At 37.2% G+C, this 27708-nt stretch overlaps 1 protein-coding gene across 1 annotated transcript in view; it reads left to right on the top strand.

The window, feature by feature from the left end:
• Positions 1-27708, top strand: part of PLD5 (phospholipase D family member 5) — a 187067-nt gene that overhangs the window by 104581 nt on the left and 54778 nt on the right. Inside the window, exons 3-4 of the mRNA XM_074818374.1 lie at positions 11218-11386; positions 19499-19613. Of these exons, the coding sequence (XP_074674475.1) occupies positions 11218-11386; positions 19499-19613 (284 nt within the window). The remainder of the gene's footprint in view (positions 1-11217; positions 11387-19498; positions 19614-27708) is intronic.

Consider the following 27708-nt stretch of genomic DNA (forward strand, 5'->3'; position numbering starts at 1 on the left):
TCTCTCAGATTTAATAACAATACTATGTTTTCTGCCAATTAAGTAATTTGGAAGAGATTTAATGAGTAGAAAACTAACTAGAAGGAGCAAAACAAAAGCAAAAGAGGTCATCTAAGATGTAATACATAGACGAGGGAGGCAAGGGTAGGAGGAGGCAGGGAAATGGAAGAGTTCAAATTGGAGAATAACTAGAGCAAAAGATGGGGAAAAAGAAGATGGCACATGGGTGGAGCAAGCTGTTCTGATGCAGGGAATGTCCAGGAAACAATACAGGAGTCAGCCTATTGTCTTTAGAAAGCCTAATAATCCCCACAAAAGGACTGTGCTGACTCCACTCTCTGGCTTCTTCCTAGCATTTCTTTTCTCAAAAGCAGGGAGAAAGGAAATCTCCCAAGAATGAACAGTTCATTCAAAATGATGCATTTTGAGCACTTACTAACCAAAGTCTTAAGTTTCATTGTATAAAACATCATCATAATGAAGGGTAACTGTGAGAGAAATTCTCTTTGTTCCCTGTCACAAAGTGCTCCACAATGAGCTGGAATGAATGCCTGAGCATCTGGGGAAAAAATGAGGGAGAGAAATGATGAGAAGGGAAATACAGAATGAAGCTGTGGTAGTCATAGAGAATCTTTGATGGGAGAAACTTGTTATGATACCTGAAGTTTGGCAGAGCAGATGAGAGCTCTTGAAGGGCTGTTACGACTCCAAATAAATTTCAGCCATATGCAAATGTTGATATGTCATCCTTCTTCATTGTTGTGTTTTTTTTAATAAAATCACAATGGAAGCTGTTTTCATTCCACTGTCTTTAAACACTTTTGTGAATTCAAAGTCTAAAAGAAATTTATTCTGGCACGAGATAAGGTGCTGAAAAGTTTTGTAGCATGTTTTAGACATGATGACGACAGAGACATGTCACAGCTAAATTTTAGACGTTCTTGCAATGGCTCTTCATACCCTAACAGTAGCCTAATGGAAGTGTCTTAAAGCCCAAATATATGAGAGGAACAGATGGCAATTTCCATTCTTAGTCTGTGTCCATTAAATAGATTTCATATGTATCCCCAAGGCTTATATCTGTGGTGCATGAAGAGATCCATGAGCAGAACGCTACAATGTTCGACCTCTGTATTCTTGTCCCTTCTTGTATGTGAAATTCAGCTACAGTGTACTCTGAAAATAATGATTAGTGTCTAGAGATACTGTTGCTTTCTTTGTCATAAAAGTGCCTCAGTGTTTCATTTGAGAAAAACTTTTGAGTACTTCAAACAAGTGATTGTTCAGTGAAATAAGATTTACTTGAAACTTAAGAAATTTGTTTCTGACCAAAATGGGTTATCCCATTTAAAAAGGGTGCAAATCAAAGTTCTGACAGTAAGCAAAGAATTGCAAGAATCTAGAAATTTAGAGTATGGTGCCTTTTCTGTTGATTATGAATTTTGAAATGTCAGCTCCCATGAGAATGTGGGGAGGGTCAGATGACTGCTGTGGCAATTTGGTTCAAATAATGTCTTTTTGACATCTCTAGTGGCCTTATCGAACAATCCAGGCACATTTTTGCATTACATTGAATAGTAAATGCATTTATCCGAGTGCTGAACTTTTAGGTTAGTATGAAAATTGTACATTTGAGTTCTGATTACTATTTAGACAACATAGGAGGACTTCAAGAGCTGGAATTTAGAAACTGGTGATCCAGTGCTCATCAGTTCTTGCAAGATTTCACCTGAAGTGAAATGTTTAAATAAGACACTTAAACATTTCCTAAAATGAAATTTCACTCTGTCTCTTGGAAACTCAGATGTAGGTGTTACGATTGCAACCCTTCCCTCTAGCAAATAATTCTTTCCTTCCTCATGAAATAAGGCACTAATTGTCATGGATGAAGATGGGAAAGCCTGGACCATAAAGCATAGGATTTTCATTGGGATAGTGTATTCGTTTTCTGGTCAAACCAGCCCTAATTAAGTCTGTGGTTAATCCAATGGTAATTTTTGGTGTTAAGCTGGGTTCTTTTCTGTTCATGGGACATATTCATATACAAAATTGAAATTGGGAGTAGCACAGGACCTCTATCATATAGATTTTAATTTTGTTGTGTTTTTACACTTGCCTTTATTAAATGTGGGTAATTTCTGGTTTGATGGCTTGGCTGCTCAGCTTGATACTGTATTTTTCCTCAGCTGGTGTTGATAAACTTCTTATCCCAATCAAAAACTATGAAATATTTATAATTATTCCTATAATTATTCCATAAAACATGTATCTATTCTGAAATACTAGGTTTTTACCTGTTTGGCCTGTATATATATAAATGGTTGCAGAAGGTATAAAAGAGAGGATAAATTGTTCTGAGAAATTAGGAATTGTGACTATACTGGGCTTTATCATAGGATGGCGAAGCAGAAGGTTACAGTAAAATGTTTTCATTTTGTTTACACTCAGTGTTTGCTTTTAATTCTGGAACAATTAGGTTTTTATGTTCAGGACTTGTGAAATATCTTCTTTGCTGAATTGCTGAGAAATGCCAGATTGAAGTCCAGAGGACCAAACTCTACATCCTATCTGTTCAGTAAATTAACAGTCAATTAAAGTCAATTCAGTAAATTAAAAATTTCTTTGGTCCACTGCCTTCTTATGATGTTAATTCTGCTGGGTGAAGAGATATTTAAGGATCTCAGCTGATGATATCTGTTAGTGATAGCTTTATTTGGCTGAGTTATGACTGGAATTTAATAATCAGTTATATTAATTTGCTTTTGAAATAATTTAAAAACATCTAAGCTATCTAGGTATTTTTCAACAGGTGTGCTAATGTTCAGGCTTAACATTAATGGAGCTAGAAACCTAAAGCAAAGCACCTGAAGGAAAACCACATGTTATTTTTATTCCAGAAGGATCTGTACATATTTTGTCTGCCCCTTCAATTGCATTCTAATTTTTTTCTTTTATGAGGGATTTGTTGTTGAGTCTTAATGATGCTAAATAATTTTATACCTTCATTTCAGCATCCTATTTATGTAGCAAGGGGCAGTTGATGAGGATTATTTTGGTATGAGCCTGGATATGTAATAGTGAAGGGAAAAGATCAGTATTGAGCTGGACTGACCTGCATAACTCAAGAAAATGCCGAAGTCTCCATCAACTATATCGGAAGTCCTAAGAAATGAGTCTACTTAAAGGCTCAGTGCTAAGTTGCACTTTATTTGCATGTTTTTTTGAACTGAGGCAAATATCAATCATGTCAATAGAAACAAATGAAGATCTTTGTTTACTATTTATTCTCTCTTGTGTTTTTCTTTTCTTCCCATGCTGGTGCTCCTTTTTCATTTGATACTTTACATGACTGCTATCTTGGTTCCAGTATTAAAGTAGTCATGGCAGGCTAGACTGGATTTCTGACTGAGGTTCAGACTTGCTTTGGCATAAGGGAAATATTGTCTGCAGTAGGTTGAAGTGATATTGTAAAACATCTGGTCAATTCTTTCCCGTTTTGGATATAGTTTTGCCTTTGAGAATTGGAAGTTGCATCTGAAATACATCTGTCTAAATTTCATTTTATCACCTAAAATACATTTAATTAGAAATCATTCACAGTTTTAAACCTTAGATGACTTGTGTTTTTCTATAGTGGGTCCTTCTTATGAAACTTATGTGTCTACGGTATGTTATAACACAAATATTGTGTTGCACATCACTTGAGGGAAGCTGAAACAGCAGGATTTTATTGTTGGTATGTTCTTTCTGAAGATGATGGTATGAGAGGAAGGGAATAATCTTTTTCTTACATAACAATCCATGGGGCAGTCCAAAGAGAAGAGGTATTCCTGGAGTGCTTCTAGTTATTTATTCTGTAGGCCCAGAGAATTGAGTCTAATCTTCAACTGGTAAAACCCAATATTGTTTCATTGACATAACTGCTGACCGAAATTCTTATCTTTTATATTGTACCAACGAAGAATCTAGCACATAAAATTTGCCAAGCTTGATGGATGCATTGTGCATGTCTGCACACTGTATTTGGCTTGTAGACATCATGATGAGTGGGCACAAAAACAATTATGTGGGAATAGCAATAGCAAAGTGATCTCCAAGTTGATTATGGAAAACATAAAAAGGCCTAAGTGGTGAGGACTTAAAATATGTGTTGGCATATAGTTAGCATACTTCAATTGCTTCTGTGGACTGATAAGAAAAATTGAAAGGAGACTAAGTACAAAGAAGGGGCAGCCATAGAAGGGGAAAGCTGAAAGGCAACTTCTAATTTTAGGCGTTATCTGAAGTGCTTCAAGTGAACACTTGAAGTTTGCAGGGCTGTTTATTCCCACTCTTGTACCACAGCCACCTCCAGCAGCTGCATGTTAAATAAGATCAGGCCACTCACTTGGCTGAAGGGGCCTGTGTCTTCTGAGTCACAGATGGTATTCACAGAATTTAGGCCACTGTTTAGATCTGTCAAACTGTTTGCAGTAGATGCAGGATGGCTTAACTGGCTCTAGCTACATGTTATTTAGGAAATTATCTGCATGTCTTGTATTTGAAATGTAAAATGCTGTGGCCCTTTCTTGTGCCAGGGTGCCCTGCTGGCATCCACGCTGGCCCAGGTAAGCAGTGTGACTGAGGAGTCACTGACTACTGTGCTGAAGAGCAGAAGCCCAGGACCAGTATGTGCCTCCTTGGCTTGAGGCAGCACAGCTAGAAGGAATGCTGCTTCGCTGCACGCTGTAGCCGTAGAACTATTTCATTATATGCTCCAACACAACAGTTTAGTAGTCCCATTTACATGCACACCATCCACCCTGTTAAACCACTCCCCTTTTATCCCACTAGGTTGCAATTCACATGTCCAGGGACAGGAAAGTTAGGAAATCTGCTTTAGACCATCTAGTTGGACTTCCTGTGCGACAGATTTTTACCTTTTTACCCTCATATCTCATTACTGGTTACCAGATTCTGAATATAACGACAATCAAGAGATGAAGAGTCTTTCTTCAAAACAGAGGCTGGCACTATGTGTGTCTAAAATTCCAGCACAGTTTAATTCTTAAAATAATAAGTGTTAATATGCTCATTGCAGTGTTTTATCATTGAGTGTATGATTACATGCTGAAAATATGTATTCATCAGGGAGGCACTGAGAGCAGCTTTCCTGTTTAAACATCACACTGGTCTTCTCTATCACATACTCAGAAATGTTCAGATAAAACACTGTACCTGGAGCTCAATGCTGCATGTCTGCAGAAAAATATATTTAATACTATAAATGTGAACTTAATCTGCATTCCCTGCAGATCTAATTCAAAGCATAGTCTTAAACCAAGCATTCAGCATCCCAAGATTTTGTCTCTGGAGATCAAAGTCTTCATGACTAAAATTGAAAAAGCAGACAAGTAAATGTCAGCAAAGAGCTTTTGTAGTGTGCATATACTCAGGCGTATGCACTTGTACAAACGCACATACATGTGCCTCACCAGTTGAGATTATCAGTGTTAGAGGAATGTTACAGAGCTTGGGATATTCTCGGTTAGATGCTAATAATTTAGATGCTTTTGAGTACTTAATGTGAGTTCACGGTACATTTTAAATTCAATCTTACCTGTTCTCCATTTCACTTTTAACCATTGTGTTCAGTCATGAATTTACTTTAGTGTGTCAGACATATTTTATTTAAAATTGAAATCAACAGCTAGCAGATTTTGTAACTTCTCATACTGGAAGAATTAGATGTAATTAATTACAGAGTAAATATTTCATATCATGCACAGTTTAATTTTTCTTTACCGGATATGTCATGTAATTATCCAAATACACAGCATACCTTTATGCTCTGGAGTCTGATCTCAAGTAGAATTGTAGCACTTGATCTTCCAAATCCTTACCACTGACTGTTAAGGGGAATATCCAAATATATTGATAAGTTGTGCTGTACTTTCTCTTATTTTAGGACACTTCTCTGAAGCCAGAAAAGAGAGTTTGTTCTGCATGTTTTTGAAATAGTAATTATACCCTATCTAGAAGGATATTTCTTAATTCTTTTCAGAAACAAGAGCTGGAGCTTTGGTTCCGTTGAGGAGCTAAAGAGAAGATGGTCTTGGCTAGCATGACAGTTAATGAGTAGATCTGAGGGAGAAGAGTGGTAGGAGTGATAATGATGTAGAAGAAAGTGGAGGGTTTCAAGGTGATATGGTGAAAGCCTCATCTGAAAGCACTGGTCTGAGAAAGATGGTAGGTTTTGAATGGATATTAAGACTATGGGGCTATAAGAAAAGAGGAGCTGGAACTCTGTGAGGAGCTGTGGTTTTTCAGGGCTGGGGTTGGTGTTTCCAGGGCTTCTGGATTAAGAGAGAGGGGTCACAAGAAAGTATCTTTAACTAGGACCCTGGTGTAGGGGCAGGTCTGATGCACCTTTCCTAGTATTCTTTTCTTTTTTTTCTTCTTTTTTCTTCTCTCCCTCCTCCCTCCTCCCTCTTTCTTCTTTTTTCTTTTTATCTCTCCCTTGTATGAAATATAGCAGTCTTATGACAAAGATAGCCTTTATTCATTTTTCATTTCTTTATTCTCTCATAGAAATCATTGCAGTGTTTTCTTATCATGTTTCTTCCCTTTAATGGTGAGTAAATTCAGATGTTGTAGAGACAGTGCATATGACCTGGATTTTCTTTAGTGTATGACTCTGGATTGAGACAAACTGTAGTGAATAAAGTTCTACAGCTTATCATTTTAATATGGTGTGAAGTTTGAACTATCAAAAGAACTTACCTTTTATACTTTTGTAATCATTACAGCTAAACTTTTCAGCAGACAGAGCTATAAATTTTTCCCAATAACCCCAAGGTTATTCAAGAGACAGGCATATAGCCTCTGCATATTTTCACTGCCCTAGCCTTCTTTCTACTCTAATTAACCCAGATGCTAAATTAAGAGTATCTCTGTTTCCTTCAGAGGAAAAAAATTAGTGTGAGATCAGAAACAAACCTTCTCACTTTCTGACCAAAGAACTGTCAAAGATGAAGAACAGTCCTTAGCCTTGGACAAAATTCACTTGGAATTGCTAAAGTCATGTAGCTGAGCTCAGAAGGGTCTTATTATTGAGGTCAATATCTATTCTTTGGTAGACATTAAATACTGTTACACTGCTTACCACATTTTGGTTAGCTTGAATCTCAGCTCTGACCCTTGCCTCTCTCTATAACTTCACAGAAATCATGTAATATTACTTTCAGGTTTCTCAGTCTGTGTGAGGTAGGTTTGAGAATATTCAGCTATATAACTGAATGGGCTAGTCTATGTTTGCATTAATCAGATGAAATACTTAACAGTACCAGGAAATCAGGGAAGGACATCTCATCTAACAGGTGTAAGGTTATCTGCTAATGATTTTGAACATAGGAAAAGTCCGTTTAATTGCCATGCTACATTTGTTCTGTTTTGCTTTGTCAATATGCCATTTTTGCAGAATAAATTATGTCACCATGTCTGATCTTCCTCAGGGTCTGTGAATGACCCTCTCTCCTGGAAGATTTTGTGATAACAAGTTTTAAAAACCTCTTTGTGGGTCATATTGCAACAAAAAATAAGAGCTAAATTTAGCTTTTATTGATGGAATCGGGGCTTGCAAACTCAAACTTTTGCACAGAAGTTTTAACAAAACTCTTCTTGACTAAGCACTGGAACTTTGCTATTGTGCTAAAGGAAAAGAGAAGATTATGAAGGCAAAATCACTTAGTTTAGAAACTTAGTAGTTGACTTTTTTTAACTTCTGAGCTTGGTGTTGAGTTTTTGAGTAGGTAGAGGAATATATTGGGGTGTTTTGGCAGAATCAGTTCATTATTAAAGGGAAGTCTAAACTCTGAAAACAACATTTTAACTAGTGCCCTAGCTAGATGAAATGTCTTTGTCTGCTAAAGAACACAAAGTACGTACTATTTGGTTAAACAAAAGACTAGGAAATATATTAACAGATAATATCTGTTCTGAATAACAGTTTCGCTAACTGGAATGCGTTTGGCTTCTGTTATATAATCAAACCCAAATTATAAAAATGGCAGGAGCTGCGTAGTCACGTTCCTTATTTAGTGCTAGTGCTGTGGCCTGATGAACAGTATGCATATTGAAAAATTGGGAGCTTATCTCTTAGTGAAGAGCAAGTTCAGTCCAACAGTCAGGACAAACTTCTTTACCAAGAGGCACCTTCTCCCTGAGAAGGGCCCTTTCTTAAAAGGGAGATGAATTTCCTTTTGCCCAGCAAATTTGCCTTGCTACTTTATTTGAATAAGTAAATGGTTTTAACCTGTGGAACAGGAGGAAGAGCCCAACTTTTCTGTATATCTTGATGGTATCTGTACCCAAATGTATCTATAGAGCAGTGACCCACACCTGCAGCTCTTCCTACGTTACTCTTTAAGGTATAGCTGGAATCTGGGTTTATAATATATATATATACACACAGCATTTCCCCCTACTTTGGACCTAAATAACATGAAGTCAATGATTCAGAAATAAATATGTATGTATTTGGCTGGATCAGGGCCCTGATCTCAAATATAATATGTTAAGCTTCTTAGACTTGGAGATATTGGAGATATTCAAAACATGACTGGACAATGTCCTGAGCAACATGTTGTCATTGACCCTGCTTTGACAAGGGTGGTTGAGCTACACGATCTCCAGATCATCTCAGCACTTCTGTGACTCTGTGACAGTGTTACCTTTTTGGCAGCTTTCAACTTGTCAGACAGAGGTGAAAGAATGGAAGTTAAGCTAATGCTTTCCAGTGAAACAGCAGTTCAGTACAGCCCATGGGAAACACCACTGCAAGCCACTTGAAGTGACCGGGACAGATTCAGTCCTATCAGTTGTTGGGCTCCTGTATATTTATTTGCATAGGTCCAACCAGAAAATGCTGTGTATGTCAGGCAATATTCTAATGTCAAGAAGTTTTGGTTACATCTTGTATTAAAGGAGTGCTGTGCATTTTTAATTTCTAGCTAAATCAGAACCACATTTGATAGATTATTTTTTGCATAATCATTTGATATAAAGAATATCTTTGGAGAATATTCAAAATAACTCTCTCCTGTATCTACGTGTGATTGGGTAGGGGATGGAGGAGGCCAGAAAGACATGGATTCATTTCTCATTTTGCCACTAGATTGTTGGGATTTTTTTTTAATGTCATTGTAGAGATCACTTTATCTTCTGTGCTTCGATATCTTGCTCTTTGAAGGTGGGCATCCTACAGCTCTCCATAAAACAGCTCTGGGAACATGGAAATTGCTAAGAGCTGCAATGTGATAAGTAATGTAAACTTTTGAAAAAGAACTAGCCAGGCTTTCAAGGGATCTAACAAGAGTTTTATTAAGTTCTGTAACAGGATTAGATGCAGTAGAAGTGAGTCTAAAACTTTGAGTGTTAGAGTAAAATAGTTTCTTTTTAAAAGTACGGCATTGCTAATAGACTAATAAGGGCTCTAAATTTTTAGGGCACTAGTTATTTTGAAAAGCTTGTAAACAAGGTAGGTAGAATGTTTTAGAATAAAACATACTTTGAAAACATTAAAAAATCAAGTTGTGTTTTTAACCTTTTGCAGTTAATTTACTGGTGTTGCAACTGTTACTGTAATGCAGTTAAGTTTAATGTTAATCAATAGAATAGTGTGTTCAAAGTGTGTTGTGGAGAACATCATCAGTAATTGTAGCTTATTGATATGTATGTTGTTTGACGGATTTTAGGGAAGGAAAGAACATACTTGAATGTTTAATGAAAAGAGGAGCTGTGCCTGTTATGGTTTGGGGTGGGGGTGGGGTGAGGTGGAATTTTTTGCCAGGCCAGGAAAGTAAGAATGTGATAATTACCACAGGTTTACTTTATCACAGTTCTTGCTGGGTTTTATTTATACTGTTAAAAGACTACTAATCTTCAGTCTTTTAATGGGTTAACTTCACAAACATGCTTGATATTCTGAAATAGCTGTAAAAGTTTCCATGTGACCCTGTAGGGTGAACTGAATTAACAGAAGATACTGCACTAATCTGTTTTTCTAATGGTCAGAAATTGTACATTTCTCATTTATACTACAGATTTGTACTAATGATTTACTTAAAAAAAGTTTACAAATTATATTCATATTGCTGGAGTTGGTAATTAATGCTATTAATAAGTACAGAAACAGTCTGGAAATACTTGATGTACTTGGATACAACAAAAAGGAGTATTCTCCAAGTTCCTACTACAGCTTTCCTAAATCTAGTTTGTATGATTCACAGTAAAAGTGGCAGATGTTGGTGGCACTTACAGAAGTGCCACTTGGATAAGTTGAAAATTTCAACTGTTTACCTAAAGACAGAGTTGGGAAACTTGTGTGACTTGCGTTTATTTTTAAGATTCCTCTATTGAGTGTAGAGACGAGCTTTACCTGCTGCAATTTAAGGACATCTAGCAGTGAGGCAGCATGCTGAATGAAACACATCATTTCCCTGAAGCAGAGGACCATATTTTGAACTGTCAGTTTACTACAATGTTTGTTTAGCTTCTTGGATCAGTGTGAATGTATGTAATGTAATTTACAAGTATTTTGAATAATACAAACAATAAGATCAAGGAGCCTACCAAAAAGAATAGGACATTAAAAGGGCATAATCTTTTCTTAACCACTGGATCCCAGTTAGAGCCTTATACAGGTAAACAAAACCATAAAAATTAGGTAGCTTAGAGCAGTTGGAAAGAGAATTCATTTATAGAGACTGCAGTGTAATAAAATGTCAGCTGTAAAAGCAGACTGAAGAGAATGCAGGCAGTGTATGTCTTGCCACATTGCTTAGAGAGAAGAAGAAATTAAATGCAAAGATGAGAGTGGCAAAGCAAGAAGAAATTTTTTTGTTCTTCCCATCCTCACGTTAAGGCCTGATTCCCACTTACTGTGTTAGAAGTAGTAAGTTTTTCCATGTTTAAGCTAATTTTGCAGAGCTTTTTTCAAAAGCTTAATTGGCTTTGCTGCATTAACAGTAGGTCATTTCCGCATTTTATTGTTTTGAGAAGTGCGGAGCATGACAGTCAGCAACTTCAGAGTGAGTTGCAGGGTGGCACACTGCTGAGAGCCTCTGGGAGCAGATGTTGAACCACAGGCCTAAAACCTGATGTTCTTTACAATTTGGAACTTTTTACTAAAGAAAAGTGCTTTTGTTAAGTGGTTATTTTTTCCTTATCTATTCTCAGGGTTGCTCTTGTGGAAAATATTCCTGAAGGGATCAACTATTCAGACAGTGCACCATCCCATTTGTCTCTTTTCCAAGGCTGGATGAATTTGCTTAATATGGCTGAAAAGTCTGTTGACATAGTATCTTCCCAGTGGGACCTCAATCACAGTCATCCATCAGCATGCCAGGTATGTTCTAGCCTAACAAAAGGGTGGGACTTTGAGAATCTGTTCTTGTTGTTTCACTATTAATTTTTTTAGAGCTACAGTCCTTCCCTGTAGCAGACCTTTTTGTTTGCGTAGTCTAAAAAAACATTTTCTTATGGGGATTTTCCTGCCAATACAATAGTTTTCTGAGAGCAGTGGCACACTTGGACTAGATAATACATCCAATACATATTCATATCCCTTCCATCTTAGGAGAGGATGTCATTGTTGTAATCTTAAGAAACCTGCAAAATTGTACCTGTATTAATACATCCATAATTTGGGAATATCCACAAATCTATACACTTATTTTCTGTTTGATGCAACTGATGAAGTAAAAGAGCAAGCATGTGGATTAATTCTGTAGCCAAATAGAGGGATAGAATTACACTCATAAAGAACAATGTAGTATCAGATGATTTCTCATAGCTTTTCAAAATTAACTTTAGGAGGGAGCAGTGTTCAAGACTTCTGCAATTAAGAGCAATAGGAGAAAACATAAATCATAGTGAATAAGACAGACATGCATTATTACAATGATGCTGTGCCAACAAACACTTTATTCTTCAGAGCAATCCTCTTAGAAATATGGTAAGGACAGGTTTCCACTTAGTATCACTTGTGAAACTAAGGTATCAAAGAATTGATAGGCTGATAGTATCTCTTCCTTTCCACAAAATGGATTCTTTGCTGAAAGAAGCCTCTCAGCTGACACAAAAGGTGGTTAAAATGACAGCTGGGTAACTGTAAGGAATCAACTCTTATCATACTATGTCATAAGCACTTCGGTTTACTCTCTAGTTCTGTTGATGCTGTGCAGTAAAAAAATACCTTTTGGTAGATGATAGACAAAGACTGGTATTCTGAGCAACTAAAGATAGTACTGCAAATAGCCTGTGTTTTCAAATCATGAACTGGATTCTACTTCTTTTGAAAGAGTCCTGTAGCCTAATTGAATGGCATACATTAACTTTTCTTCAGAATAAATCTGCTGCATGTCCATTTAAAAGAGTGAAAATCTGAAATGAGCAGCGAAATGGAAAATGTAGTGCAAACCCTTCCTTTTAGAATGCTTATAAATATTGGAATATAGTTTGTGAATAAATTTATTGAGTATCAAAATATTGAGATTTTTCACAGTGTAATTCTGCAGCTAAGCTGTATTTAAATTTATTGCCTAAGAAACATCAAACCCATATATTGTCATTCAAGCAGATGAATTCAAAGAGATAGTGCCTTAGATGTTTTTAGGATGTGCATGAATTGGTATGTGCATGAATCTTTTAAAAATGTTTTGTCTGAAAAAATTTCAACATGTCATTTGCTTCAAAACCAGCAGAGCCTAACAAATCCCAGAAGACAAAAATAGCAAACTGGAAATTGGGATTTCAGTAGTTAAGCATCAAATCCATTCACTGTTCCACATTCTCATGCAAAGTAAAAACTGTAAGATACTGCTGAATATCAGAGCACGGAAAGGAAGAAGAGACATGTAAGAAGTGGATTTGCTCTTTCATCCTCAAATGCACTGTTAAAGCCAGAAAAATGAAACCTTTTCCATAATATTCTATTCTAGTTATCTATTTCTGCCTGCTAGTAGTCTTACAAAAGTGAGTAATTACTTCTGTTTAAAGGTAATTAATATTCCAGTCATTTCCTCATTTGTACAGCAGTGTGGGCTGAACAGCTGATAGATCTCTCTGTCAAGCTTGTCTATTCATGCTAAAACACTATACTGTTATTGGCCAGTCTAATTGCTAAAGAAATTGCCAAGAGACAGCGTTTCTTGGCAAATCGCTGCCCCAGAGAATGTACACAAAGCTTAGTGTGTGAAAGGAAAAGGAGAAAACTTGTATCATTACATCTGCTTTCACCACTTGTAAAATGAAAGTGAAATTTCAGAGGAGCTTCAATAATTGTAATCTAGTAATTTTCTGAAGTGTAAGTTGAATGTTCTCAAGTCTTTGCAAGTTGAGTTCAGGGGAATTTGCCTCAAAATAGCAGAAGCATTATGAAAGGTAAGGGGCTGAGATACAAAACTTCCAGGTAGTATGGTGCTTAGTGAGTAACTTTTAGTCATTCCTTGAATGATTCTTGTTTTATCAGAAACCAAGGACATAACCATTTTCCATATGGACCCACATCCTGCTCTATAACTAGCAATTTTCATTTTATGAATATTCAAGGCATATTGCAAAACAAGGTTCTCTACAAGAGCACTTCAACAGATATGGGTTTTTGAAGGAGGAAAGCTGAGTAGGCTAGATTTTTTTCTTATTTACAAGGTTTAGCTACTTTTTCTGTGTTTGTGTAGCTACATACACACATGCATACTTATATATATACATATGTATGTCCAATATATGTACTGAAGAAAAATACAGCAGAAAATTCTGCAATTTTATATACAGGCATGCATATATATACACATGCCCAATATACGTATCATCCATATGGTCATATTTTGTCCAAATGTATATTGGACTATATATGTATACATGTGCATATCTAAAATTGCAGAACTTCCTGCTCTGTTTTCTTCTTTTTTGTTTGTGGGTGTGTTACCTAGTGTCCTTGGCAGTTGCCTGTCCATGTTTTCTTGTTATAAATCTAAATAAACAGTCATTGCTGACTGAGCTGTCCAGGTCACAACTGCTATGCTTAACTGTCTGAGCTCATAAGTCTTGCTAAATTGGAGTCTCCAAATGCAAACACATGTTGCTGCAGTGTTTTGTGTGCTTCTGCAGTCAAGTAAACAAATATATGTTTGGCAAACTACTGAGTAGGCTTTCTACACCTGCTTTTCTTATTCAGAAGAAAACCATGTGTTTTGGTGACTTTGCGTTGTCATCTATGCATTTTCAAGATAGCAGGGTAGTTGTCATGTAGAGGCTTTGAGACTTTTGCAGAATATGAATGTGTGATTCCTCCTGTGGCAATCTGATGATTAGAGGTATCAGAGGAAAATGGAAACACAATTTTTGAGGATAGCTTTTAATTCATTTGTGGTGAAGAGAGAGGTGAACATAGAATCATGCCAATTTTATGATTTTTCACAATTCATTTCCTCTGGCTTATCTTATGTTTAGAAACTTTAATTTAGAGTGACCTTTTATAGTTCCAGCAAGTCCTTCCTGACCTATTTCATTTTATGTTTCACAAATAAGAATTAATGCCATCATTGCTTATTGACGTTGCCATGAGTATGGCACAATTCTCTCTGGATGACTATTTGGATGACCATAAATGATTGAAGGGTAGATGTGCATCTGCTTTTTACAAAATCACATAAAAAAATAGATGGTTCTGACTTTATTTATCTACCTATTGTGCAGTTCCCAAATGGCTTGGTGGGAGAAGTCTCCTACTCCATCTGATGATATGTCTCATGTAAGCCAGCTGTCTAGCTTTGTAATGAATCTCTGATGATGAGTCATGTGTCACTCCGACATGCATTGCCCAAGGATCTTAAGTGTTTTATTTGGTAGAACAAATGTTAATGCCAGAGTTTAAGTATCTGTCCTCGACAAGTATTAAAAAACGCAAATAAGTACAAAGAAGAGCACATCTCCAAACCTAACAGCTAGCAGCAGAAATTGGCTGCAATCAGCTGTGGAGACCACAGTGTATTTTCTTTTCTGTAAGCTCATCTTTACACAAACAACTCTCCTCTTCAGGTGGTGGCATTTCCCTGATGCAGCTGGTACAGACTAAGGCATAGAAAAGAAATTTAAAAAGGAGAGGTTTTAAAAGGAAAGCACATTCCCTCCCTTTTCATTAGCTGCTTTGCTAGAAGAATTTGAGGAGAGCGTTTGAGTTTCTCTGTTCTGTATTAAATAACAGAAGTGAAAGTTAGGATTTCTTGATTTATTTGCTCTATTGGTTTCTGACAGCATGATACAATTTTTAGCAGTATTTTATAGATATACCCAGAGGCTTGGTTATAGGACAACTATTAGTAGACAAATATTAGGACAAATATCAGTAGAATTATATAGAATAAATCCAGAAGAATAATCTGGAAGTAACTGGTATTATTTCTGTGGAAAGGGAAAGCTAAGAATTGTCTAAACTCCTACAGTTTAGATTCCTACAATCTAAGTTACTGAAGAGCACAATAATTCAATTTTAGAGTACTTCAATAAATATAGCAGTTTTATGTTCATATCTCCCCTATTTTATTTTTAATGAGGAACACATGCTGATAAAGACATCAGGCAAGGGAAATCAGCCAGACTAGAATCAGTCTGCCCAGTGACTGCTAAGCAATAACTTTAGGGGCAATTTTTGGGGCCTTTTGGTAGTGATACCTTCCTTGTTTTTTCAATTCACCAGGTGGCATTGGGATTGATGTTTCAGATGTATGGTAGTTTAAAGCGACTGCGAGAATGTCAGTTTGTTCATGTGATAAACACTTTTTACATGCTATTTTGTCACTTTCAGTAGGTTTTTTGAAACAGCCCAGTGAAAAGTGTAAGAGAATATTTTATCAGGATAGGCAGATTTCTGGTGGTATTGTTTGTTAAAATGCAGATATGATATAAGGTAGCATGCTACAGTTTCATAGCACTTGGCTGCTACCATTTCTCAGTCCTCACAAGCTGGATATGTAGAAATGATTCTGATCGCTGTCACATAGTTGTGCGGCAGTCTGGTATTGTCTCGCAAGGGAGTGTGGTCTGAGTGACAGCATGAGGGTTTGTATTCAACAGAAACATTTCAAATGTGCTGACAGCAGTGACAAAACTCTTCAGACCTTCTGTCCTGTCTTTTTTCTCTTTCATAGAACAAAACAGTAAAATTGCAAGTAAACATGTCAGGAAGTATAGAAACTGTGTTTCAAAGTAATATTAATGGGGAAGAAGGCCAGGTACCTCAGTAATGAAGGAAGAATTTCTAGTACCCTACTTTACTATAGTATGAACAGATTTTTTTATATGCAAGTTGTGAATTTTTCATAGTTGTTTGGAGTGTCTAGACTAAGCTTTGGTGAGTGTATGAATGCCTGCTGAGGGATGATGCAGCTAGAGATGAAACAGAGGGAATTCTTTACAGTTCTGGCACCAGGTGGTGTTTTTTGTATACCTGTATAAACGCACATATTTGTGGTGAGTAGAGTGTACTCCTAGTCTTAACCATCACTACTCAGAGATGCTTTAACTGTTTTATCAATTTGAGGTTTTACCGTTTATGAACTATAAGTATATAGGTTGTGGTTTTCCTGATGGGAAAAGAGATGCATTTTCAGAGAAGGTATCTCCATTGGAATGCAGGGCTGCATTCCAAGTGATCTATTCACCCATAGGATGGACCATTCAGCTGGCAGCATGGCCTGTAAGAGACAGCCAGGTGGTCCATCAAGGATGCCGTGCTGGTTGTATCAGGGCATGCTAAGACAGGTAAAACTCAGGAAACACTGCCGTGTTCTTTTTTGTCCAAACTAAAATTAATACAGAAAGTCCAGGCTTGTTTATCAAAGCTTTTGTAAATCATATGTAAATAAAATCTTGTGCAGGTAGAAATGGCAATAATGTCCAAAAACAATTACCATGGGGAAAAAAACTGGTAAAGAACCATCTCCTGAAACAATTAATTTTATGAGCTTTAGATGTTAACTTTCTAAGCATTTCTTTATCCGAACAGTTAATGCATTAATTCATATAGATAACTCAAATCACTTTCCATCAAATTTATGAATGCTTTTTCCATGTTTATTTTTGTGATAACTTTCCTCTATGCTTCTAGTCAAAATCAGTTTTTACAGATAACCCAGATAAAACCAGTGTGTGTCTGTTTGTCTTTCTACCTAGTAAATTAAATCAACACATAGAACCTTTCTGAGTAGCAATTTCTACATAATTAATTAATTACTTAATGTCATGCAAGCCTGTTATTCCTTAATTTTCCTTGCTCACTTTTTGCAAAGATATAATTAATGAAAATCAAAACTGTTGGTCTCCAGCCAGTGGATCCGGAAGAAGTGGGTCCAGAGGCAGCCTGAGCTCTGGCATGTCAGGAACCTGTCACCCTGGGGGAGCTGGGTGATAGGGCAAGGTATGGGCTGGGAACTTGGCAGACAACAGCACAGTGAGTGCTGTTCCCAGATTCGGTTAGAGTCTACCAGTGCCAGTCCGCAGCAATTGCAGGAGAGACCCTCTTGGGGGGAGCAGGGCACTCAGGAATCCTGGCCGGTGCCCTTCAACTTCCCCGGGATCACGATGGAGCTGCTGCATAACTCTGTATGCAGCATCCACCCCCTCCACACTATTATCTGATTAATTCTTACCTCTGGTAACATCTGCTTCTCTTTTCCTTTTAAAAAACCCCAAGACAGTCACTGATTTGAAAATTAAAGATCCTTTTAGCTTCATGAGGAATGTGAGGGATAGCCACTCCTTGACTTTCACAGCAACTCAGTAAGGTATTTTGGGTGTGTGAGTTAAATCACGGGTGTTATTTCTTACATATGGGACTATCTAGTCACTTCAAGAAATGCAGAATCTAAGAAGCATTTGGAGCTTCATGCAAAGCATGTTTTTGTTTTCCTGTTCTGGTAGCTATGGTCTAATGCTTTTACTATAGCAGTATTTTACTGACTACTAAGCTCCTGTGAGGCCTTGGATGAGCAGGAAGCTGTGCTGTGGATTTGAGCCAGCAAGCAGGCATATATTACAAAAGTAAAACATAAATGGTAGTTCTGTGTTTCCATTGCAGCCTCTGGCTGCTCTGTAATTTTGAGAAAGCTAGCTTTCAGGAGGGTGGGTATTCTTATTTTGCTACATATATTCAAAATAAGAGAATATTAAAAAACAGATCTGTACTGTAGACAGGTGAAGAGCAACTTTCTGTGACTGCTTAATGCTTAAGGCTTAGCAACGCTCGAAGTGTCAATCTATGCAGGCAATTACAGAGCAAAGGGTGGCTTTCCACTGTCTGTTGCTTCTGGGTTCAATGTGAGAGGAGGGCTTATGTCTGAGGTTTTGTTAGTACATACTGTGTCAGACGGCATCATCCCAAACTGCTTTTGCTATGGCCATTTTCACTGAACAGAAAGATCCTTTTAAGATTTTTAGAGTAACAGTTTGTATAGAGAATTAATCTAACATGATCCTGTGGAAAGCTTTGTCTTCTACCTGTTTGTTTGAAAGTTAATATGACTGTTGCTTTTTTGGTTTAGCTTTACCTTGGGGCCAACATTATATCAAATCTAAAGTGAACTGTGTAGGTAGGCAGGCTAATCAACTGCATACCCTAAAGTTTTTGCGTATTCAACGGCTAACTAACTGGTGTCTGCTGTGGCAAGGTAGAATGTCAGCAAGGAAACAGCCTCTAACTGTGGTTGTAGTAATACAGCACAGTAATGGTACACCAGATATTTTATTCTTGACATTGTGTACTTAGATGCTTCTAAGTAAGCATTTTTCTTTAAGTTAAAATACTGAATCTAAAATTAAGCATGTACTATGCAACCAGAAGGTCTACTTTTTCTTTGTTTCTTGGAAAAAAGGAGCAATTTAAATCTCATACTGTGGCTCAGTATGAGATTCTCTTTTCTGTGTTAGAAATAGGGCTTAAATAATAAAGTTATAATAGTGTCAAAAGGGAAAGTGTATGAAATACACGTAGATCATTGTTTTCTCCCCTGGTATAGCTCATCTAAAGATGAGTATGTGACCACTTGAATACTGTATTGTACTATGGTTAGAACAACTTACAAAACAAGCATTCAATACAGAATAAGTGTAATAAATTCTTTTCCTTGGACTTTTTATCCTGATTTAACATAATGTAATTATATAGAAGAAAGTAAATGTAAAAATACATTTATGCAGCATAAAAACACTTCATTCTCTGCATGTCACCTGTCATCAATAGTATTGCACAATCTGGGAAAAGGAAGAAGCATGTTTGGCCTTCAAAACAGTATTTCTCCAAAAAAAGTTGATTGAGTTGCTAATCTTTAAGGTAGATTTAACCACATCTAGGAACATATTTACTCAGCGGTTGTACAATGTGTTTTTGTTTGGGTTTATGATATGCTGTTTGAACAATTCTGTGTCTTACAACTTCTGCTTTCTTTAATGTTCTTCCCAGGGTCAGCGTCTTTTTGAAAAATTGCTTGAACTGGCATCCCGAAATATTGAGATAAAACTGGTGAGCGATATACTGCCTGTAGAATCAAAGGTATTAAACGACTTGAAAACAAAGGGTAAGACCAAGGTCTTTATGTTGTTATGCCATTGACTGCTACGTAATGTTCCTTTTACTTAAAATGCAGACTCAGATGATGTATAAAATGCACACTATTGGTTTAGAACTGTTACCCTATAATCTTTCAGATTTGTCTGGTTCATAGTTGTCAGAAATCTGAAACTCTGTTACTGTAGTTCATGTTTGCAGTTTGCAAGTGGTTAAAAAGGTGGTGCAGAGATTAGATATATGTTTAAACTCACTATAGCCGTTCTAATGGTAGGCAACGTAACCTGAGAGACTGCTGTCATACCTTGTGGGACAAGATAGTTTCCTCTTTTGAGCAATAGCAAAATAAATGAATAAAACAACATGTCTATGCTACTGATGATTCTGAAGCACTGGAAAATAGACCATCAGTCAGATTTAGCCAACTGAAAAGGGTTTCTGTGCTATGGGTATTTCTTAGGTGCCTGCTTTCCTAATTGTTGTTTTGAGGTTTAAAATCCCTATCCAAAGAGGGATTACACACTGGCACTACATGACTAAAGTTGCTTTATGGAAAACTGTGGAAAAATAGCAAAGAGAGTTTAAGAAAAGCTGAAAGAAATTAGAATCTCTTAGGAGTTTTAGCAATCTTAAACATGCTTTTCCTGGATACAGTAATTATCTATATAATCTGATAAAAGAATGGTTTTTCCAAAGGGCAAAAAGAACCTATGTATTTTGATGGTGATCCTTTTTGACACAGATTACGGTATGGATCACAAAGGGAAATCTGAAAAAAGAATTAAGCAAAGCAATTGCTACGTGTAGCAGCACCCTAACATAACATGTCTGTGTTATGGCAAAGTACAAAGAACACCCTTTTCTAACAAAAATCAATCTTTATTTGTTTAAATTCCTGTAATCTCCTTACTGGGCAAGTAAAAGAAAATTACTAATGGAAGTCCTGGTCCCTTAAAGAGATCATCTTTTGATCAAGACTGACACGTTATTTAAATGTAATAACTACAGAGTCCTGTCGTTTCACGATGTGGCCTATTTCAGGGCTTTGACTATTTCTGTTATGTAACCAAAAGTGATATCAATCCTTTGATAACCGAATACCTCGGCTTTGTGAGACATCTGCAAGTAAGGAATTATCTTTTTCTGATGTGTTGAAAAAGAAATAGGTATTTTAATATCAATGTCAGTGAAACTGTATTTGAAAAAGTGGTTTCTTTTCCCTGTGATTCTAGTGTCCCAAGTTCCCATGAGTCAGAGGAGATGAGAGGTAGGGCCTGTACATTTATATTGATGTATCTGGCAATAGACATTTTGGCTACCATTTGTTGAGAATACCCAACAGCAAAACCTATCCTCTTTCAAAAAGAGATGAGCAAAAAAATTGAGCTTGAAAATGGAGTGATGCCTGTCATTAACACTTCCTTCAGTTTATGTGGGAATTAATCATGTGAGATTTTTGAAAAAACAAACAAACAAAACACAGGCTTTTACAATTCAGTTTCCCTTATGCCTTGTTCAGATTTCTAAGACAGGAAATTTCAGAGTATTCAAGTGAAGTGATCAATATATTTGAGTGCTCTGAGCTACAAACTGTCAGAAAAAGTCACTTTTATGTAGTAATTCTTGTGAGTTTTGTTGTCATCTTTGAACCCTGTAATTGTAGATATCATTGTGTACTGCTGACCTTTTCAAAGATCAATATTATAACTTCTTGATTTTCTCACTATGAATGATTTTTTCTAATTCCATATTTTGGTTTGTTTATTTCTACACATTCTGATATTTTTGTTAGAATGTCTTGATTATGATGTGGTGATTGCCAGCTCTGTTGCAAGTCTTTCACCTGCATTTAGGTTTATTGTTTGGTTTTTATCTCCAGGAAATCTAGGTAAATACTTGATTCTGCATTCCTGAAAAGAGATGTTAGTTTTAACATTCAATCAGATTTAGCTGTCTTAATTTTATGTTGAAATAAGCAGACCTTGTATGAACAGCAGATTCATAGTATGTCCTGCTTGTGTCAAATAGAAGCTAACTGATAGGCTATCTTAAAAAAAAAAACCAAACCCCACCCCAATTTCCATTAGTTAAATTATTAGCACAGTAAATGGAAAACATATTAGCCTTTTTCATGCCTGCTGGAGAAAAAAAATACTGTTACCTACTACCATTGTCTTAGCTGAGGACAAACATATCATTAAGCTTTGCTATGCTATCCTGGAAGATCTGTTTATTAAAACTGTTAATCTTTTTGCTTGTGAAGCACTGGCCGCCTGCATCCTCGAAATCAGTGATCCTTGAAAGGGAACTGCACATCATCTTTTGGACATGCATATTTATGAAAATAACAAACTTTCTTTTGCCTTGCAACTGATCAGATTTGTCTTAGAAAGTATGCCATGCACCTTTTTTAATAGAAATGTCCCCCTTGTGGGAAAGAAAGCAGTAAATATATCAATAGCTCAGCCAAGTTTTGAAGCTTCTCAAGATGGAGAGCCAGAATACATTTGGCTGAACAGACAGACCCAAACTCCCACTTGTGGTGTCTGTCTGAATTAGGCAGAGGAGGGTCCAAGCCCTACTCTGTGGCTTGCCAGCTAATAAACTGAGCTGATTGTTCCTAAGCAGCAAATATGCTTGGGGCCCAAGCCATGGGCAGTAGCATAGAGAGAAAGCACACATATAGCCTCTGGGGCTCTGGGAGGTTTGTGCGCCCTGAGCCTGCCTTCACCTTGCTAGGTAGGCATAGGCTAGCCTCTTCTTTCCAAGGCACATTGTATGCAAGAGTCAGACTGTCTCCAGGTAGTGGGCTGTCCTACTAAACATGAGAGACAGTTGCTATTGCACAGAGAAGGTGGAAGAGCTTTGCCTTTCTTTTCAGCAGACTGGGTGATCAGAACCCCTGAGCTGTGCCCCCATGCTGTGCGGGTTGGTTCCTGGGGTGGGTCAGGATGAGGGATAATTTGGGTGTCAGACCCAAGATGTACCTGTTGATATACTGCCTGGGAACCTTTAAGGGTGCTGCAGTTCCTCAGCCCATGGTTATCTACCTCATGCTGCATCTTCAGGTAGTGTGTCCTTTCTGACTTAAGTAGCCCAGGTAAAAGTCATTATCAACACTGGCATGGATTTATATGTGGTTGCTTGAAGAACTATACTTAGTCATCCAATTGTCTCATGCAGTGGGGGTTTTTTGTACTAGGAACCATGATATGTTACAGCACTGCTGCATCTCAGCACAGATGTTGAGACTATTTCTGCCAGGCAGATTATTCTAGCACATCTTTCATTTTTCTAGACGGGCATGCATGGAGCCCCCTTGCCTCTTCTCCCTATTTCTGAAGTACTGTAGAAAGAAGCTTTGATAGACCTTTTCCAACCCAGGGGTGCATCCTAGAGTCCTCCCTACACATCCTTCCTCTCCAGCAGCTGTCCCTACTGATTAACAGAGGAGAAAGTTGAACTCTGACTTCAGATTTGAGCTGATGGGGTAAGATAAAGCATAACTTATGTGGGCAGGAGAGCAGAACTGAACTGATGCAGAGTAAAATAAAATTAGTAATTTACAGTTGCAATGTTAGTACAGATATCTGAACTAGCTCTGAACCTGCAGGTTTGTCACCACTGTTCAGCCTTTTTTTTTGCCCTGCCTTTGCTTTCCTGACTCTCTTGAGGTAGCTGTAAAATGGGATAGCTTGATTACAGAAGCAATCTAGCAGCTGCAGCATGAAACGGGGATTGATTTACTGTGCTAACACATAACACACCTAGAGCTGTGGTGACAGAAGTCTCTGAGTGCTGAGATAATGTACACTTGCTAATAATTGCTGCACTGTGGGAGTGTTATTTAGTTGCAAAATTAAGCATGCAGAAATGAGGAAATACTAGTCCCAGAACATATATTTATGATAGACTTTAATTACATTATCAGATTCTATATTTTGCATAGAATACCTGGCTGGTACTTGCTATAATCTTACCACATTAATCAGAAGTTTTTCCCTTGTATTGAATGAGAATATGTCAAACATTGAATACCTAAGGCAGATGATGCTCATTCAGGGGATATTATTTCTGCTGTTAATGGCTAGAATCTTTTTTTATCTTCATATTTAATGTATGTCTCCAGGCTTTCTTTATTGCACATCTGCCAGATCCTGCACTGAATGTAGAATGATTAATTTCCTCATAGGCTTTTCCATGCTGCTTCTCACGGCGGTATCTGAGTGCTCCGCAAATACACTATTAATGAATTTCTTTTTACATCATCACTGTTAGGTGAGGTTGCTTGATGTTTCAGTCTCTCAGGGACAAGTAGCGATTATTAATGGCAGCACAGGCACCAGAAGCCAGATCTGAGCATTTGTTTTCTATAGTCATAATTTAAAAATGTGTATTAGTAATTTAAAAAAATCAACCACATGCAAGTTCTCCCAGCTCATGTTGTCAAAATTATTAATAAACAGCATATAAACTATAATGTTATTTTTATAGGACATCTTGTAATATGCAGTCCTAGGGTGTGAAGTCTTGCCTCTCTGTAGTTAATGTTAAAGCTATATTTCACTTTCACATATGTATACAAATACTATGCGTGTATGTATATGACTATCTTGCAAAATGTAGGTCTGCCTGTAGGCAAAATTTGGCTCACTGTGTAAACAAACATGTTCTTCTTTATCCTCTTTGTGCTGTGACAGTAGCTTATTAATGCTTGTTTTCAAGGTTATTGTTTTAGCCTTTTCTCAGCTATGGTTCAGTCTACTAGATTGAAACATTTCTTGTAACCCTCCCACTCCTTGCACATAATTACGTACCAGTCTTTGTTCCTCAGTAACATTTGAATAGTATTGTCTCCAATTAGCAGGTTGTTGTATCATTTCTTACGTGTACAGAATCTAAATCCCTTACTAATTATGATCTTATTTTAGCTGACATTATTAATGCATTTTAAGACATGCCAATGGATTTCCTTTCTTCAATTTGCATTGCTTCATTCCTTTTGTGTTCTTTTTCCAATACTGCCTTTTCATGAATCATTTTTCATACGTTTGCAAAGAATATTTTTTTGTTTTGTCAGTGCTAGCTGAGGCAGATATGAAAAGAGGAGTCTGTCCATGTCACAATGTGATTTAAAAAAAAAAATAAAAATCAGCAAACTCAACTAACAGAAACTGAATATTAGCAATGAAACTGGAGAATAATATAAAGTCATTGTGCTAGGGCAGGATTTAATCACTAGATCACATGTGCAGCTGTTACTCACTGAGCAGTTTGTGCACTTTTGCCCAGGATTACACTCTCTCTTAACCAGATACAACCAAAACAGAGAAGCTGAGAAGTTATATTATTGCAGGGAGACAAAGAATGGAGTAGAAAGTGGAACTCTAGAAGCTTTTTGTGCTTTTCTTTGTGCACTTTAGATTGCAAACACTAACAGATCCCATTCCGTGACAAATTAAATCAGTTTATATCTGGGCAGCTGCATGATCCCAGCCTCCTTTTTGCCCTCCCCACCCTATGTTGTCCCTGCCTTCTTCCTTGCACCAGTGGTCATGTTGTAAGACCGTTCAGGGGGCTGATTTGGCTACAGTCTGCTTTTTTGTGGCTGGCATAATTGTCATTTGCATTAGATTTCTGCATTACTCAGTGTATGATCTCACAGACATAAGTGCTGGGTGCAACACAGAGATAGGAAATGCATAGCTGGAGTTGGCAAGGGAGGAAGGACCACTGGAACCTGGTTTAGATAGGCTTAATCCATCATGGCACCAGAAAGGTCAGAGTTCATGTAATGCTTAGGGACTTTCAGTGGTTTTGGTTTTTCCTGTACTTCTGTTTTAATGAAATTGTTGCACGATGGACAGCAATAGTGAATATGGTTTATATATCAGATGAAATGTGTTTAGTCCCATATTCTGTCTGCTTCTGTTGGCACAATTAAGGTGTTGCATAGTTTTAGAGCTGTGATGCCTGTAGGACATGAGTTGTTCTTACCTTTGGCCACAATCACGTTCCCTTTCACTGTCTAGTTGTGGGAGAATGGGAAGAAGCTGTCATATTTTGAATGAACTGGAAAATTTGTGTTATGTCATAGAAAAGATGGAGATCACCTGGGAACATTAGTCCATAGTTTGTTCTATGAAACAAGCTATGAGTTAAGCACCTTTTTTGACCTAGAGCCTTTGTGTACTGTAAACCCTAGGAATGTGGAATTCACCATCTGGGAGAAATTGACATTTTCTCTGGTAAAGATAAAGCTGTAGGTGTAAGAGAGGGTGATTCCTGATAAGTTTCTCTGGGCCTAAAAGATGATTGGGTTGTGGACGATTTGGGGTTTTGTGAAAGCCATTAATAGCGTAAACCATGATGACATTGATTTACACTAGCCCAGAATATTTGTTTTCAGTATTAGAGAAAATATGGGGACAGTGGACTGTGAGCAGATTATGAAAGAACTATCACTGGCAATTTTAAGGAGAAAGTAGACAAGCCCCTGTGAGGAGTGGCCTCATGAGTGTTTGGCTCTGATGCATGGGAAAGGTCTATATTGGTTTCAAAGATGGTTTTAATAGTTCCATAATGATTTGGAAGGAGATGTGTTTAAGTACATTCATCTCAAGAAAGAAAGCTTTTTTTTTTACAGTAAGAACTATCATTCACAGGAACAACCTCCCCAGGGACATGGTAGAGTCCCTGTCACTGGAGGTTTTCAAGATGTGACTGGACAGGATGCTAGATAATCTCATATAGGCTCCCTTTCCCCCAAAAGATTGGGCCAGATGATCTTCTGAGGACCCTTCTAGCCTGGGCTTTTCTATGATTCTAGGTAAGCCTTTAATTCCTCTTCATGTGAAGATAATGTTGAGAATCAATGTAAAACCACTGCAAAGACAAAAAAGAAAATACACTCCATTCCTACAAGAGCAAGCGGGAATCCTGAAGAGATTCCTGCCTGTCCAGATGGCCAGTTTTTGCACAATGTACCATAAAAATAATATTATCTGACGCATGCTCCATAGGAGTATAGAGTGCTCTTGAGAGCTGAAGTTCAGTTGATGATTTTATGTAAGGCATTGCATGGAGTTGTAGCTCCATTGCTTGCTTGGTCAGTCTTTCCTAGGCTGGATTCTCAAGACTGTGTGAGAGGGAAGGGTGTTGAAGATGGGTTAAGCTTCTGCTCTGTTAAAATTCAGCAGTACCAAAAATAGACTCATTTTCCCCTATGATTTTTCAGGAATAAATAAGCAGGATCCTTTGAGAGGACCAGTAGATTAGGGATGACTCCTCCTGAAGGAAGCAAGTAATTTCAATCTGAGTTTCATAGAGTTAAACAAAGGTGGATGTGAACAAAGGGGGAGAAATCCCTTCTTCCATTCCTTTCAGATTTTAAATGTTGACATTTTTCTAAAACTCTGCCCAAGCCATACCTTAAAATACGAGAGTGTTCAAAAGGCAGCTAATGAAAATTGTAGTGGTAAGGCCTTTGACATCTGATTTTAAATTCATTTTTATATTTTGATTTATTACAAATCAGGCCTTTTTCCTTTTTTATTATTATTTTCTATTGCTTGGGTACCCACAACAGGGTATATACATGCTTTGATTTAGATTTTATTAGTTGCTGCTGGAGAGTGTTTCCTGATATTTTCTCAACAACCTTCAGCCTATGACAAGCAATCTTAAAGCCAGTTCCAAGATGAAAGATCTCGTTATGTTCTTTACCTCTTAGAACTGAATAATAACTTTGACAGAGTTCTTCATAATGAGAAACACTGAGCAGAATTTCCAAAACTAGTTGCATCCCTTGAAAGAAAGAAGCAGTTACCGCTTTTGCATCAAGATTCAAACATTTGAGTATCTACCTAATATCTGGGCAACAGTAAGATGCAGAAACTCGTGCATAGTTGGTTTTTGGGTAAACATCTTCCTGTTTAGCCACCTAAACTCTTTTACCTCAGTTTATGTTGCTAAGTGTGCACACATGCACTAATGTCTTAATAGCAAGGAAATGTTCAGCATTGGTTTTATGCCTAAATCCCAAGAGAACTCATATGCAATGTTTCTCACTTGCTTCCGTTGGGGAGCTAGATCCTGCAATGTAA

The sequence above is a fragment of the Strix aluco genome, chromosome 3 (assembly GCF_031877795.1).
Source record: "Strix aluco isolate bStrAlu1 chromosome 3, bStrAlu1.hap1, whole genome shotgun sequence".
Classification (NCBI taxonomy): Eukaryota; Metazoa; Chordata; class Aves; order Strigiformes; family Strigidae; genus Strix; species Strix aluco.